A 15,903-nucleotide genomic window follows, 5' to 3' on the forward strand; every position below is an offset into this window, starting at 1 on the left:
AGCTTTTTTCCCACTTGGTCTTATTTACTGTTTATTTCTTCATCTTTTTTCTCCCACAATGCTTTTTGTTGTTGGTGATGATGTCCAGCTTCTATCTTACATTGACTYATTGTCACATAGTGGAAACAGATTAGGTGAATTCAGTGTTTTTGTCCTGGCTGAGAAGACACTGTAAAATTCACATCCTAAATAAAGGAGAAATGCAACATTCTTTAAAGATGCTTTATGMTTCTGCAACTAGTTAGCCATGAATATCAAAATACCTAAGTTGAATCAACTTCTAGAGTTGACTCCAAATTAGTTGAACATAAAACAGTATTTTTGTCAAGTTACATTGAGCCACAAAATCTAAAGAAAAAAAAACATGACATTTTTAAAATAGATCCTGGCTTTCACACATTCTTATACACAAAAAGGTTTGAATTTGCACCTCGCAGGAGATTCTCAAATCTCTGTTTTAAAAGAAGGCTTCAGTGATCAGCTCTGAGTCAGGATCTCTGAATCTGATGCAAATCCCCTGGCAGCATTTAAACCTCCCAAATCATCCCTGGCCAAATCCCTTCAAGATATTCCCTGCTCGATTGGATGGCATTAAAGGWTCGCAGTGACAGAACAATACAGCGTCTGCCACTGTGGCGGAATGAGGAATGAAGAGGGGCTYGGGGAAAGAGAGGGAGAGAAKGAGAGTGAGTGAGAGAAGGAATAAAAATGGATATGGTAAAACATGTGAGTACAAATTCGGAATGTTGGGGAAAGCAAAGTGGGAAGTTGGTGAGAGAAAAATGATGAAAAAGCAGAAAGAAATCAATAAGTTTGGTTAAAACATATGGATATTGGGACACTGAACATTTAAAATAATCTGCTTTTCACAACCAGCATAGAATAATACATTTTAAAGTTACCAAATTATCCTGTTTAATCGGAATACAAATTTATAGAGTTAAATATAAAATGGAATTTTAATACAAGAAATCCCTAGAATTTCAAGAAAATATTTCTCTTTTAAACAATCTTTTGGTGAGAAACTCCCGATCATTTCAAAATGTAGTTAGCTGATAGAAAGCACATTTTCTCTTCTGTTTGTCGCCTTCTTGGTGGCACAGAGTTTGTGTATAAGTCTGTCAGCAGATATTGATGGGGCTAGCACACAGCATCAAGGCTGCCCACTTCAGTCTTCTCCGGCACAATAAAAGGCTGTTATAAGCCCCATAGATCTAGGATCTATTGCTAGTTTCAGGGCAAAGGCTGTGTCGGCCACCCATACATTGCCCATTGTTAATGACCATAGGAAAGTTGTGAACGTGAACTATGCTCTGCCAATTAAATTAATGCTTCTCTGTAACATACTGCGAGCACCAGTGCTGCTCCAGTCTAAAGAGACTACTGTTGTTTTTTTCCTGTGGTCTTTGCTGTTGTGAATTTGCCTATGATYGAAAAATAGAGGTATTAAAATAACAGTTCTTCCTTCACTTTGTAAGCATGACTGACAGTAATAGGGCGGAGCAGCCGTGATACGTTTGTAATAATCTGACTGGAGTCAGGTTCACGTCTATGCTAATGAACTAGTATGTTGTTGGTTTTGCATGAGTAATGGCACACACTGCTAACAGAGCTGTCTGGAAGTAAGGAAGCAAGCAAAGGAAAAGTAAATAGGCTTTGCAAGAGTGCTGTGAAGGTATAAGACAGTGAYAGAGCAAAGTTGTAGGAGATTGTGTTGTTAGTCATTTGGAAAAAAAGAAAATCCGGTTGAGGCCTGATTCCCTTGGCCAATATGTTCACAACAGCTAAGGAGCATGGCTGAAGAAAATAAATTGCTTTTGAAAATGCAGTAATGATATTGAATGTGGGCATGTGGTACTTAGCTCAGCACAGATTTTAAATGCACTACTTATGAAAAGGAACAGGGGGAAAATGGCAGACACGTGCTGTGTAACATTTCTACTTATGTTCATATTTGTTTCACTTCCTCTACAATGCCTAAAACAGAAAAACGTGTGTTTGGCAGCATGTATCAATTTGATTTCCCAATATTTGCTTGAGCGGTTGRTTGATTTATAGCCTCGTCTGTGGAAACATCAGATTCAAGTTTGTTGCACGTGCTTTTACTTTTTTCTAGGATTTATATTCCAAGTTTGCTTAGCTGGCTTGAATTGATTAAATTTCTTGTCAGTTATTTATTTAATGGGGAGATGTTTTGAAGCTTGCAACAAGTACTCATTCCTATCTCTCCTCTAACCCTCCACTCTTGGAGAGTGTGGAATTGTTGATAAGTCATTTTGGCAGCTTGGCAAGAGTAATCATTTCCCTCCAGATGTTGAAGTTTGGGAAGGAACCAAAAGGGAGTGTAGAACGGGAGGGGAACAGGAGGGAAAAATGCATTTACACCACCACCAGTTCCACCCTTGTACATGAAGTCATCTACTCCTCCCTCCCCATGGCTCCAAGTCTCACCTCCTCCACACCACTCTGCTGATTCTTTCTCCTCCCTTCTTGCTCTCAGCGCCACACATACATGCTCACTGTGTCCCAGGTGGCAGCCAGGGCATGCTGTGTTTACTGCTGAGGTAATTGGAGTAGTTTGGAGAGTCTGACCCTGGCCCTGCTAAGGCCTAAGATATGCGTGTGTGTGTTTGTGTGTGAAAACTTGTGTGTGTGCGTATGCCTGTTTGTGATGACTGGCAGTGAGGGAAGGAAAGCAGGCCCTAGCCAGTGTCAGCCCACTAGGGAACAGACAAATTGGCTTTCACTATGCTGTCTGTCTTTTCTTGTCTCATTTTCTCCAGCTATCCCTTTCTTATTTCTTCACATCTCTTGACAAACTCAAAGATYATCTTTCATGCTTTTCTAGTACTTGGTTTACAGCACTTTTTCCCCTTTCCTGGACTCTTTTGTTCCACCTCTTTATGTTTCTGTCTTTGCTCATCATTTCATCTTGCTGAGCCAAGCTGTAAACTTGAGTTCCATAGATGGAGACTTTTTCCAGAAATGAGCAAAACTCCCCCCTTTTTGCCGCCGTAAACATGAGCAATTTCATTCCATTCAGCCCAGGCTCCTGCAGTATTTATTTAAATCAGTCTGGCTTGGGAAAGGTCTGAAATTGGAGTGTCAAAGTAAGAGTGCAGACAAGTACTTATTCATCTGTTTCTTATTGCCATTCAAACATGCATGCATAACAAACCATTAAACATAAGCCCTATCATTTTTAATAATTGATATTAGCTGCAGTGTGTATTCATCTATGATATGGACAAGCTTGGGTCAGAAGTGGCACTAAAGACTGAAGCGTGACAGTGATTTTCCATGCATCAAGCGACATCATGGCAGGGCTTGTCAGGTAGGCAGTGYGACATGGCTCCCCTACTTTAGCTCATCACACTCTCATCTCCCTTCTCTTCCGTTCCCATTTTCTCGCTTTCCCCTCATCCCTCTGTCTTGCTTGTCGCTGATAGCTTTTACCGCTCTGCTGATTTCACAAATAGGCCTCATTGATTGAATCAGATTATTTTGGATAGAGCAGCTTTATTGAGTGACTTTTTCACTGATGGACAGCAGCATGAGGGTGTGTATGTTTGTCACACACCTGCATGTGTGAATGTTTGGTGTAAGAGAAAACTTCCTCCCTTCGTTTCTCCCTTTCTCTAATCCAGCAGCCAGCCCTCTTTGGGGTATTCCAGCAGTTGGGTCATTACAAACACACACTCCTGCATGGCTCGCACTAACACTCTTAGTGGTACCTTCCCCTGAGTGGATGTTTTATTACAGGCTGTGCATGCTGACAGAGGAGTCTGTTAATTGTGACAACACCTTGAGCAAGGCAACATTAAACGGGTAACTGCTCTCCCTGGTACAGTTCATCATTCATTTAAGCTGTGCATCTATCGTAGGAAGCCTTGTCAGTATACCTAGAGCAACATGATTAAAGCTCCTCTACAGCATTGTCAGCAGCGTCTTTTGGTCTCTTCTGTTGTCAAAGCTTCTGTCTGCATTTATTTTTTCAAATCTGCTAACCTTGTCATGTCTCTCAGACCATGGTTCTAATATTGCTTTCTCTTTAATTTGAAAGAAAAAAAGGTAAACAAAATGTCTCAGGAACATTGTATTGTTTCTTACATTAAAAATGGCTTGTTTTATATACAAAACAGCAGTGAGCTGTTGGGGATTGGTGGCTTTAGCCAACAATCTGTGTTAGGGAGAAGATCAAGCTTTATCCTCTACCCTCCACTGATGATATTCACATTTTCACACAACAACACACACCTCATCGTAGCAGCTGCATCTGTGTTCTTCCCCTCTTGCTGCCCTCTATTTTGTGTCTCTCCACTCTTAACGGGCAGCATGCCACCAATGCAGAGTTGGATAGATTGTGGCACCCTCATCCCCTGTGCCTATTTAACCCCCAAAGACCTGCAGATCTATCATAATACAGTCTACATAAACACACACAAGCAACTCTAAGATTCATCCAGCCTTCATTTGTCCTGATCTACAGTCTGCTACTGAAGAAATCCTGAAATCTATCCATCCATTCATTTTCTGTATCCACTTTGTCCTGTTTGTGGTCACAGGGGTGGTGGCTATCTCATCTGTCATAGGGCTGTGTATTGGCAAGAATTTGGCGATACGATACATATCATAACAGAGGGGTCARGATACGATATATCCCGATATATTGCGATACTGTAAGCAAGGCAATATATTGCGATATATTGCGATTTTTTTGTCCAAAATTTCTATTAAATAAAAACCTCTTACTGAAAAAAAAAGAAAAGCTAATGTTTACGTACAATGCTTACATTGTCTCCTACAATGCTAATGCTACCCTTACTCTCTGGCGCTCAAGAGGTAGAGGAGCCAAATGGCRGGCTCATTGCTGCCAACTAGTGGTCAGAGGATGAACTACAACATAAAAATGAACGGTTGGCAGGAAAGTTGACATTTTAAACCTTAATTAAAAATCGATACAGGGCTTTAGAATATCGATACAGTATCGGGAAATGAAATATCGCGATATTTCAGTGTATCGATATTTTCTTACACCCCTAATCTGTCATCGAGCAAAAGGCGGGGTACACCCTGAACAGGTCATCAGTTCATCTCAAGTCTCAAACACTGAAAAACTTCTTTGATACCAAATATTTACCCCCTGTGTATGCTGTATTATACAGAACCTCAACTGTTCAAATTTTAAAATGCTGTTTTAATTTTTAATACYGAAAAATAAAAGGAATCACAAAGACATGGTTCTTGCCACACACTCTTATGATACTCTGTGCACACAAAGTCGATTGAGAAATTAATAATTTTTGTGAGTTATTGTTGGGCAGGAGGCTTGTTTCTTCAGGAATGCTTACAATGCATCTCCTTTCAGCAGCATCAGAATTGTTTATGCAGCTTTCTGTTTAGTGCAAATAGCAAAGATAAATGCTAGAAGGATTTTATATTTTTGAAAAAAGCTTATTAACCTTTCAAAGTAATAAACTCACAATCCAGAATTTGTATGGTTACCATATATTCTCAGCTGGCTTGGCCCACTTTCGAAGAATTGCTGATGCAGTTTTTGGAGCGACACATACAAAGAAGAAAACATGTTATTAGTCTCATAACGGTGATTATTAAGTCATACCAGGTTCTTTCGGCTCTTAATGTGAATGAGATTTATGTGAAAATATCCACTGAAAACAGAAAAGAAAAATAGCCCATTGAATGTAGAGAAAAAGTTTATTCGTTGACAGCAACTCAATTTACTTAAGAGTACACATAAACAACACATATACAGCTGGATACAGTGACTGCTCTGAAGACACTGCTTTACATTTAGTCAAGGGAGACCAGCCTTTGTCACTTTCTCCTTTGCTTAACCCCAGACTTTCTCTTCCCTTCTCTGTGGCTGTGTTCAAGAGGAGTCTCAAGGGAGGGCTTAACTCTGAGCTCTCATTTTTTCCCCTTCTTTCTTTCTCCTCCTTTATCCTTTCTTTCCGTTTCGTTCTCTGAATGGAGCTACAAACATTCATTGAACTATTTGTCTGAAATGCTGGCTCTTCCTATTGACTGGGTGAAGGACTGGTGTTTAGCTTTCTTGATTTTCTCATTGTTTCATTCACATATAGATGCAATGCGTATGTGTCTGAGCACTCTTGTGAGTAGTAATACTAAGCAAAAAAGACCCTGAGAGTTTTAACTTACTGCAGCAAAAGGCATAAAATCAATAGTTCACTTAATGTTGACCTTAGGTCAGCAAGACTTCACAAACTCATCTTTGCACCCCTCACTTTTGGAAAATAATTCACAAACAACCCACCTTAAATATGATGTACTACCTGGAAAATCACAGGGACTTTTTTTTGTTGTCATGATTATTGAGTGTTTGGTGGCTCCAGGGGAAATGGAGTTTGGGGGCGGAAAGGGAAACTGAAGGGAACAGGGTGGGATGGATGGGTGCGAGTAGGAGGAGGGGTGCTATCTTAATTGGTTTCCGTGAATAATTTCAGTCCCCTAATTTGGCGATAATGACAGTGGCTGCTGCTTTTGTATTTATTTATCCAAACATTAATTGACAGCACTGACATTAGCCAGGGCGGTTATTGCGAATTTGATTGCGCACAAGGGAGCAAAGAAAATTACAGTAATTATCATTCCGATATGGATTATGAATATGCATTCTCACATTTAATGTCTCTGTCAGCATTTTAGTAACAACAAGGCACTCTGGAATGACAACAGCACTTTAGCTTATTCCCATTTTTATTTGCCTAAATCCAATCCAACRGATGTAGTGAACAACATTGTCTTGTTCAAATGTTTCATTTGTCCTAGTGCTGAATTTTAACACCCTGAGGATGGGATAAAGTGAACTGGTTTAATAAGCCTTTAAATGTATRTTTACTGTTGGATTTAGCCAGTAATGATTGTTACAGCATCTGTAATGATTGTTAAAGCATATCAAAATCTTTTTTTTTTCCTCAGGCGGAGGGGGAAGACAATTTGAAGAAGATGCAGCTAATGGAGTTAGCTATACTCAACGGGACTTACAGAGACAACAACATTAAAACACGTAAGTGAACTTCAGGCAAAATATGTATATACAGTGATAAAATATCACTAATATTTTAACATACTTCACTAACTCTTTCACTGCATACATCAGACTTTCTCAGTAACTCACTTTACCCTCGTTAATATATAATGTTTATTAGGATCTGGTGTTTATTTTCCATCGTGTTCACTGCAACCAGAGCAGACCTTACTTTCCTTTTAATTATAAATAGGACTGTCTATGTTCTGTTTCTTTCTGTTTAGTCATCTATCCATTCATCTGTCTCCATGTTCATCCTTTCTACTGCAGGCCTTATCCTTCAGCTCTGTGTCACTTGTTCTGAACTTTTCAGCACATTATTGACTTTCAGCTGCCTAACTCTGCTTGTCAGAAATGGAATCACATAAAACATTAGACTTACAAACCCACACCTAAAATTCCACTCACATGCATGCTCCTTCTAATTCTTAATTACCGTTTTTAAATTGTTATTTGGGAATAGTTCTAAATCAGATAAAAATGTGTGGTAAATTCRTGTGTTTATTTTTTTGATTTAACATCTGCTCAAGTAGCAATGATTCAAATTTGTTACCGACTGTATTGCCGTTACAAAAGCACTTTATTTTTTCATCTTTTAGGTCTATATTTCACAGCTTATAGCACCAGCTAATGTATACTCTGCTAAGAAACATGTTTATTTTCACATCCAACTGAAACTGACTGCTGACTGCACAAAAGATCAGTATTGATTTAAAGAATTTACTTCAAGTTAAATATGTTCCAGCGTAGTTTTTCCAWATACTAAATTCATAATTAGTCCAAACTGTCTTTAGGGGCTGATTTTATTACCAGTCAGCAMGTCTATTTCTATTGGCATGTATGTCATTTATCTTACTGTGTTGTTTCCATGATATAAATATGTTGCTGCTCTGGTGATTGGTATGCTTCAGTTGCATTGGGATGACTGCTGTATTTTGTGCTTATGTGTTCTGGTGTGAGGGTTTTTTAATTGTTTTTGGCTATGTTGATTTTATTATTGATTTTGATTTGCAAAAACTGTCGCTTTTGTGGTTCACCACCATGATCATTGCATGGACTAATTTTCCCCTTGTGCTCCTCTCCTCTCTTCTCCTTTCCTCTCCTTTCTTTTTCCTCTTCTGTTCACCCTATTTTTCCTTCTTGTTTTTCTTCCCCACCCTACCCCCAATCTTCATCTGTGATATTGATCAACCACACTTCACTTTGTCTCTTGTCTTTTTTTCTTTTTCTTTCTTTCTACACCTGTCCTTTGCTTTCTTGTTTATGGCAGCCACCCTTGCGTTCTCTCTTGCAGCGGCGGCAGCAGCCGCACAGGGCCCCCGCCTCATAGCAGCTCCAGCAGGTCAGGTGTTGCCTCCTCCGGCACTCCGGCCTCCGACACCCGCTGGAGCCCCCATCATGAACATCATCCGGCCCACTCAGATGGCTGCCATGCTGCCCAATGGCACCCCCACACTGGTGCCTCCCACACCGGATGCTGGGCTAATCTACACCACCCCCTACGAGTACCCCTACGCCTTGGCACCCACCTCGCTGCTGGAGTACCCCATCGAGCACAGTGGGGTTCTAGGTAAGAGAGCCTGGGGAAGCATGGGTGCAGCAGGTACAGCGGCCAGCTTTAGCCAACCTGGACAGGAGGGCAGCTTGTTTTACCCTGGAGCTGGGATGCTGGATGCAGCTTCCCTGAGCCACAGTCAGGACTTATTGAAAGGTAAATATGTTGTGTCCACCTGAGGATCAAAACAGACAAATTCACAGTGTGGATGTGCTGGTGGCACTCTGAGATGGGGTGACCAGCAGTGTGGCTCACATGGGACATTTCAGTATATTAAAAAAGTCAAAAGGGGATATAAATTACCTGGAGTTCTGGGCCGTTAAACTTCCTTTAAACTCTCAGCTGAAGTTATTTCACTGTTTTAGTTACAGCGCTCTCGCCAAAAGAAGGTGCTCAGGTTTACATTGCCTCTTTTCTGCAAGGTTTATWGAAGAATTTGCCTCCGTATAAACGGAGACACACTGACAGAAACCCACTTTTCACACATGCAGCTTGCTCTCTAACCTTTTCATGCACTGGCCTGGAGGCATATTCAGTCTGGCAGCAGATCCCCTCGGATTTCTGCAGCTTTTGAAATCATTTCTCTGTGCTGCTCTCTGCAGGCAGGCCTTGATGCCTGTAGATGGTCCCTTTCTCTCTCCCACTGGGGATTTTCATTAAATTCTCCAGTTTTTTTGCCCCCTCCCTTCTTCCTTCCTCTCCATTGTCTTAGCTTCACATCTGTTGAACTTGAATCTTTGTGCTTAGACCTGACATAGCCCTTACTTTCTGTGCCAGGAAGGACAGCTGAATATGTGGGTCAGCGTTTTATTCTTAATGGTGCTTAAAGCTCAACACACCTGCTACCAAAGGGACAACTGTACATCTGTTGAATATTCTGCAGTGTYCAGCATATGTTGTTTTTAAGTTGTAGTTAATAAAAGTCAGTTGTTGAGTGTTACATTTGACACGGAGCTCTMTCATGTTGTCCACAGCATGGTGTGGCAACAGTGGACACAAGTGTGATTTTAGCTGACCTGTGTGTCTGCGGGGCGTCTGGGAGACGTGTAGAGCAGACAGGGACAGCTGACTGGCTTTCTTTACTTTAACTTGCAGGGTTACACCAGCTTAGTGCATTTTATTTACTCGAATTATGGACTGGTGCCTTCAGCAACACAAGGCCCTGAGAAACATGCTCACTCTCCTACTCGTGCTCTTATGTAGAGTTGGGGCCAATACGATCCAATATCTGTATCTGTTTCCAATGCCGACATCATTCCTAGATTGTGTTTGTTTTGAGGTTGCACATCCATCCATTGATTCAGTCACCATCTTGTGTGGCTTTATATTTTTGATTATTACATACAAAAGTTTAAGCCTACGCCCAAAAACATTTAGCATATTGTGATGATAAAACCTATGAATGTGTCCAGGATATAAATAGATGTCTTTGTTTGGCTCATTTCCTGAGTTTTAGAAATACAGGTGGAGCTTTTTACATGAGTCTGCCGCCCAAGAGGGACAGCCTGCCTGCTGTGGTCTGCTTGTTCAGCATGTCGCTTTTGGAAAAATATCTTAGTGTTGACAAAGGAAAAACAATCATGTGTGCAAACATTTACTGCAAAACAACATAAAAAAARAGAATAAAAGCAACACGGTGTCTGAGGTAAAGAGCTTTGTATTAAGAAATGTTGGCATCGGCAGGTATTTGAATTCAGATATCAGGATTGGATCCAAACAAAAACAAATAGATAAATGTGTCTCTTACTGACACACCTGAGATTGGGCTCAGTTGCATGTTGTTCAGTAAAAAAAGGAAATATCAGGCCTATRGCCTTCAGAATAGTGCAGTTGCATATTTAAAACCTAAATTTTCTCTAAAAATGCAAGAAAAAAAATCTTGTAAAAGGTGTTTTGCTTCTTTCTCCGAGGGCTTAACTTACTTTTCCTTAATCTCTGAGCACATCACAGTTTTGTAATACCTGAACTTCCTGTGAAACACAAACTGTGTGTTTGTGTCATGTATATGAGGCCGTGTCAATTAGTGCAGTGAGAACAAATCAGTTGTGACAAATATAGGTGGAAAAATGACAGGCTATGCCTCCAGCGAGCAGATTGACCTGGAGAGGAATAGTGGGAGCGGCAAAGAGAAAATGAAGGAGAGCGCGAGAGGCAGGTGGTGTCTGCCACCATTCAATTACCATCAGAGCTGTATTGGATTTTCCCCCACCTTTCAAAATAAAGAGACAAATTTCTCTCAGTTCTCCTTTGGAWCCCAAAGGAGGAATAACAATATTTTTCTAGAGAAACCAAGAGCCCATAACCTTTAGCTGCGCCTCCCCTTTAAAAGTCCCCATATAACTCTGAACACTGTGGAATTTTACTACTTAAGTTATGCATTTTTAAATACAAAGCAACACTCCAAAAAGATGTATTATTTTTTTCTACAAAGTTTTTGTACATGTAAAAGAAAAGATATGTGTGTTGTGTATATGTAATATAATCTGTATTAAGTTCTGTGTATTGTATAATCAAAGTATTCTAAATCATAATTGTTGAAATGTGAATGTTATTACTGTAAAAATGACTGTTTCTCCCTTTCTCAAAGTGAATGGTTTCTAACCTTGTGGACCTGTTACAATCTAGGTGCAATGGCTACTAAAGTGAGACGGCATGACACGCGGGTCCATCCTTACCAAAGGATTGTGACCGCTGACAGAGGTCAGTTTAGTCTCTTAGCTACATTTTACCATTGAGTGATGCATTTGAATTCTTTTAATGCCTATTATGCCTCACTGCCTTAGTCGGGGATTTATCTGTATTGTATTTTTTGTTTTGTTTTCCTCTCCCTCTGCAACTTTTCCTACCCCATACATCCACACACCAGCTAAATGGTTGCGTGTGGTATGCACATTTTGTTTACATTTAGTACTTAATATTTACAGTTTGTGTAGACTGTGTATATGTTAAAGCTCAGGCAAAAGTGATCTTAAGAGATTTCAGTTTATGCAGCTGTGAAGCCAGGACAGGTTTATTTTGCAGTTAGTATTTAAGGTGTAGAACGACATTCCTCTGATGTGAAATMAGAACCTAAACTGGAGCAAGCTTTGTTCCCAAACGTGATTTATCTCCTCGGCTCGTAAGGGGCAAAGACGAAGGAGGAGCTTTGCTAAAGACGTTGAAGGCAGAAGACAAGTAATTTAGTCAACTATACAACATTTCACCATGGAATTCAAATTTATTTTGGATTTTTATTTTTCTATATCAAGTAGACATAAGCTGAGGTAGCTTGCGTTGTCTGCAGCATATTGCAGTTATATTGAAATAAAGCTAAGTACATTTTTTGATATTTCAGTTGTACTTGAGGTACTGTCATTTTATATTTGAACATTTTATATCAAATGTATTTATGGCTTTGTGTATATTTATATTCTATAAAAAGTATACTGTTAAATAAAGAGAAAGAATCAGAAAGCATTGATTCTTCCGTTTATTGAACGTTGAACACTAGACCGTTATTTGTTACGTAACACTAGTATATTTTTATGACCTTATTACTAATCACACTGTAACTTGCACTCCAACTCGAGAAACACTAAAACTTTAGAGTTTTGTTTAACTTTTTTGTACATGCTCTTTGCTTCTATTTTTGTTTCTGTTTTGCTTTTTTGTTATTGCTTTGTTGTGTTTTTGGGAGGCAGTGTGCGCTTTAAGGAAACCACAAAGCTACTTCATTAGGGGTGTGGCTTAGTATTTGGGATCATGATGTGACGTCATGATTTTAATGGGTTCACCTCATAGCAGCAGGGGGGATTAGGAGCAGAGTTTGCATTCATTTTATTGTTAAAATGATGTCATTCCAGTCTCTTCTTGCTGACACTAATATCCTTTCTATCTTTTTTTTTCTGTTTGTTTTGTTTTTGTTTCTAACCACCTAGCCGCCACCGGCAACTAACACATGACCTTCTGACCTCTGAACTCTTCACCCAATGATGAGCCGCCCCAAGCCTGCCTGCTGATCAGTTAACTGGTAATTGCCTTTTGCTAGCCTCTCGGACGCAAGTGGCAGAGAGAGGCGCCTGCCTGTACAGTTACCCTAACACGTTCTGACAAAAAGATAGAAACCAACGCAGAATCTTCACTGAAACATAAAACAACAACAACAACGACGTTGTGTATTATTCATTTCTCCCTCTGTTCATTAGTTAAGTTCCCATTCTTTCTTTTTCTTTTCCTTCATGAACCATGCTCTGGGTGGATGTGTTTGTGGTATTACTCATAAATCTGCACTGAATTATATAGCAATAAAGACCCCCCCAACCCCACCCACCCGTCCTCCTTTAACTACTCTAATTTGGTGACCTCACTTGCTTTGGTCAAAGTTCAACATCTGCAGTTAAAAACCGTTTGGTTTCAGAGTGATAGTCACCCTCAAACATCCCCGACCCCACCCCCACTTGAAGCATGACTTGTAAGAGCGCCTACCTGCTCCCAGCCTCTTCAAACACCCACCCACTCTGAGAGAAAAAGAAACTGAAGGAAAGGGAACATCCACTTACATTAACTTGTTTAATTTCTGTCATTTTTCACATGTATTTCAGTTGAGCTCTGTGTTGTAATTATGAGCTGACACATTCTGGGTGTGCCCCTCTAAACGGCTTCCTGTCTGTTTTTTGTTTTTATGTTTTTAAAGCATGGCTGAAATGATTGCAGAAGGAGCTTTTTATGATTTGTGTTGTTTTTTTTTTCTTCTGTCTTGATTTTGTGTTTTTTTCTTTTTGAGTCATTTTCTCCACTTTATTTGGGTTTGTTTGTTCAGATTTGACTAACTAGCTTAAGGAGCTAAAACAACGCAGGTGGTTTTCTCTAAAAGTCAGAACCCAGTTTAGTGTTTGAGGCAGGCGGCAGAAACTAAGAAATGGTAGAAAGCGAGATGGGACGGTCACTATTTGGGTTGATGGGTGTGTGTGTGTGTGTGTGATCCCATTAATACTACAATGAAAGTAGGGTGTGTGCTGAGGCTCAGGGGACACAGCAGCAGTGCTTATTAGCTACTGACCATTGCTACCCCCCCTCCCATTCACACTACATCCACTATCCAGTGCCTGATGTATTTAGAAAAAAGTATCTCAATGAGTTTAGCTGAGCTGTGATCGCGAAGACAAAAAAAAGTATTGTGTGTGTATTTAGCCAAAGGGTTTTCCAGTGAATTATATATCTGCAGTTATGCATCGGTGTCGCAGAGGGCTCTCTCTGTGATTTTTAGAGTTTGGAAGGGTGTGAACTTCTTGTGCCTGCCTTCAGCTGAAACAGACAGCCAGTCGGATAGATTTTTGACCCCCTTACTGCTCAGTTTTGTTTTGTTTTTTTATTTGTATGAGGTGAACACAGGCAATTAACACTAAATTTTCACGCTACTCAATAATGCTATTATTGCATTGCTAGAGGGTGAAGGAGGATTCAAACTTCTGCACTTCTATATTGAGTTGTTTCATCAGTCACTTTGACGAACAAGATTTCCTCATTTCTTTTATTTGTCCATTTGAAAAATTGGCCAATTTTTTTATTCATTTCTTTTTTGACTACGGCGCATGATATTTTTGTGCAAGTCGAGGCATAATCAGAGCCTTCCTGCATTGTCAAATTTTGTTTTTATTCATTTTTTTTTCGTACTAATGAAACTCCACACATGCCAAACCATCTAAAGTGCATCCACAATGTGTCACACCTCCCTCTGATTGTAGTCAAGCTTCTGAGCCCACAATCCTTTGTTCAAACTCTCAAGAAAAAAATAGGATGTGAAAGCCATGCCTGCCTGTTCAAATTGCTTTATACATACGTCTTATATATCTAAATATATATAAATATATAAAAATGTAGATATCTGTCATTGCATATAAAATACAGAACAAAAAAATAGATAATTTTACAGGGTGCTGGAGATGAAAAAAAGAATCAAAAATCTATTTTTGGCAATTTTAGCTTTTGATACTTTACTTGCAGTTAAAAAATAAAAAAGTAAACAAAAAAAAGTTTCAGACAGTATAGGAGAAAACAGATAAACTGAGTGGGTGAGGAAAAGTGCTGTTACCTTGAATATAATTGGAAAAGGAAGACCAAGACAGTTTTAACCCTCGGAAAGCTGGTGAGATCAGAGCGAGACAGACGCCTAAAAGGATCAAATCAAAAGTGCCTTATCAACAGTGGTTTCTGTCTTCTAGTATCCCAGTTGTGTTTAAAAATATCCAGCACCCACCAAGATGGCGCAGAGAGGAAAGGCTAGTGTTACATGCTCTAAATAGTTGAGCAGGGCAGCCGCCACCGCGTCGTGGCGTCACCCAAGTTACTCTATGCAAAAAGAATAGCAGTCATTTTGACCAGCTAAAATATGTGCCATGGTTTTGTCTTCCTGAAATGATTTTATTTTTTTTTCTCTCTTTTACTTGATGACCCTTTACTCTGCCGTATGAGCAGGTTTTGTTGTCTTTTTATCTCGATTTTACTGATTATATAAAATATTGTTTTGGTTTTTGGTGACTGTACCAAACTTCCTTTTGAACAAATCGAACTGCCATTTGCAACCAAGTATTCTGCCGGAACATGTTTTAGGTTATGAGCTGAGGAAAATACAAAGCATTTCGGAGGAAAATGGATTAAAAAAATAAAATGAGTAAAGAGGGGGAGGGGGTCGGCCTGTTTGTTTCAACAACTGAAGATTGAAAACATCCGGTCCATTTGACAACAAACGACCAGGACAGTAATGAGACTTATAATGAACAAATATAATGAAACAGCCTCGTTTCCCAGAGAAATGGTTTTCAGTTATTGAAACAAAAGACAGGTTGGGTGAAATGATAAACTGACAAATATTTAGATTTGTTAAAACCTTTGGCAGTTTTGTTTTTTATTATTCACAGAATTCTCATCTTGCTGTTACACCAAAAGGTCAATGATTTTTTTTTTTCTTTTTCAGTGTTATTATTTTTGAAATTGTAATGCAATATTAAAGTGGAGCAAGAGATGGCAATTCAGCATTTGACAGTATTAAGAAAATTCCCTCTGCAATGTTACAACTTGCTGTGTCATTGTGAAAGGCTGGATAAGTCCATCAGGTGAAAGGTCGACTCTATACCTACCGTATTCTCTCTGGCCTGCCTTCTACATGTATGATAATGTAATTAACAGCCATTGTTACAGGTTTATAATGTATTTTTCTAATCTCATTTTATATGTGTATTAATCATGTTTCTGAGTTTTGTTTTCTTTTATTTTTGTTTTTTAATAAAATCCACTGCAG

The 15,903-nt window shown here is 39.4% G+C and overlaps 1 protein-coding gene across 6 annotated transcripts in view; it reads left to right on the forward strand.

Moving 5' to 3' along the window:
* Window positions 1-15,876, forward strand: part of qkia (QKI, KH domain containing, RNA binding a) — a 76,529-nt gene extending 60,653 nt beyond the window's left edge. The window contains exons 5-8 of one of the 6 annotated variants that reach the window (XM_014012574.1): window positions 6,964-7,051; window positions 8,343-8,783; window positions 11,253-11,327; window positions 12,545-15,876. In XM_014012574.1, the coding sequence (XP_013868028.1) occupies window positions 6,964-7,051; window positions 8,343-8,783; window positions 11,253-11,327; window positions 12,545-12,561 (621 nt within the window). In that variant the 3' untranslated portion in view covers window positions 12,562-15,876. Of the gene's footprint in view, window positions 1-6,963; window positions 7,052-8,342; window positions 8,784-11,252; window positions 12,084-12,544 lie in introns of those variants that run through there. The other 5 variants (XM_014012577.1, XM_014012573.1, XM_014012576.1 and 2 more) reach the window with 5 other exon arrangements.
* Window positions 15,877-15,903: the final 27 nt, after the last annotated feature.

The sequence above is a fragment of the Austrofundulus limnaeus genome, unplaced genomic scaffold (genome assembly GCF_001266775.1).
Source record: "Austrofundulus limnaeus strain Quisiro unplaced genomic scaffold, Austrofundulus_limnaeus-1.0 Scaffold93, whole genome shotgun sequence".
In the NCBI taxonomy this organism is placed as follows: Eukaryota; Metazoa; Chordata; class Actinopteri; order Cyprinodontiformes; family Rivulidae; genus Austrofundulus; species Austrofundulus limnaeus.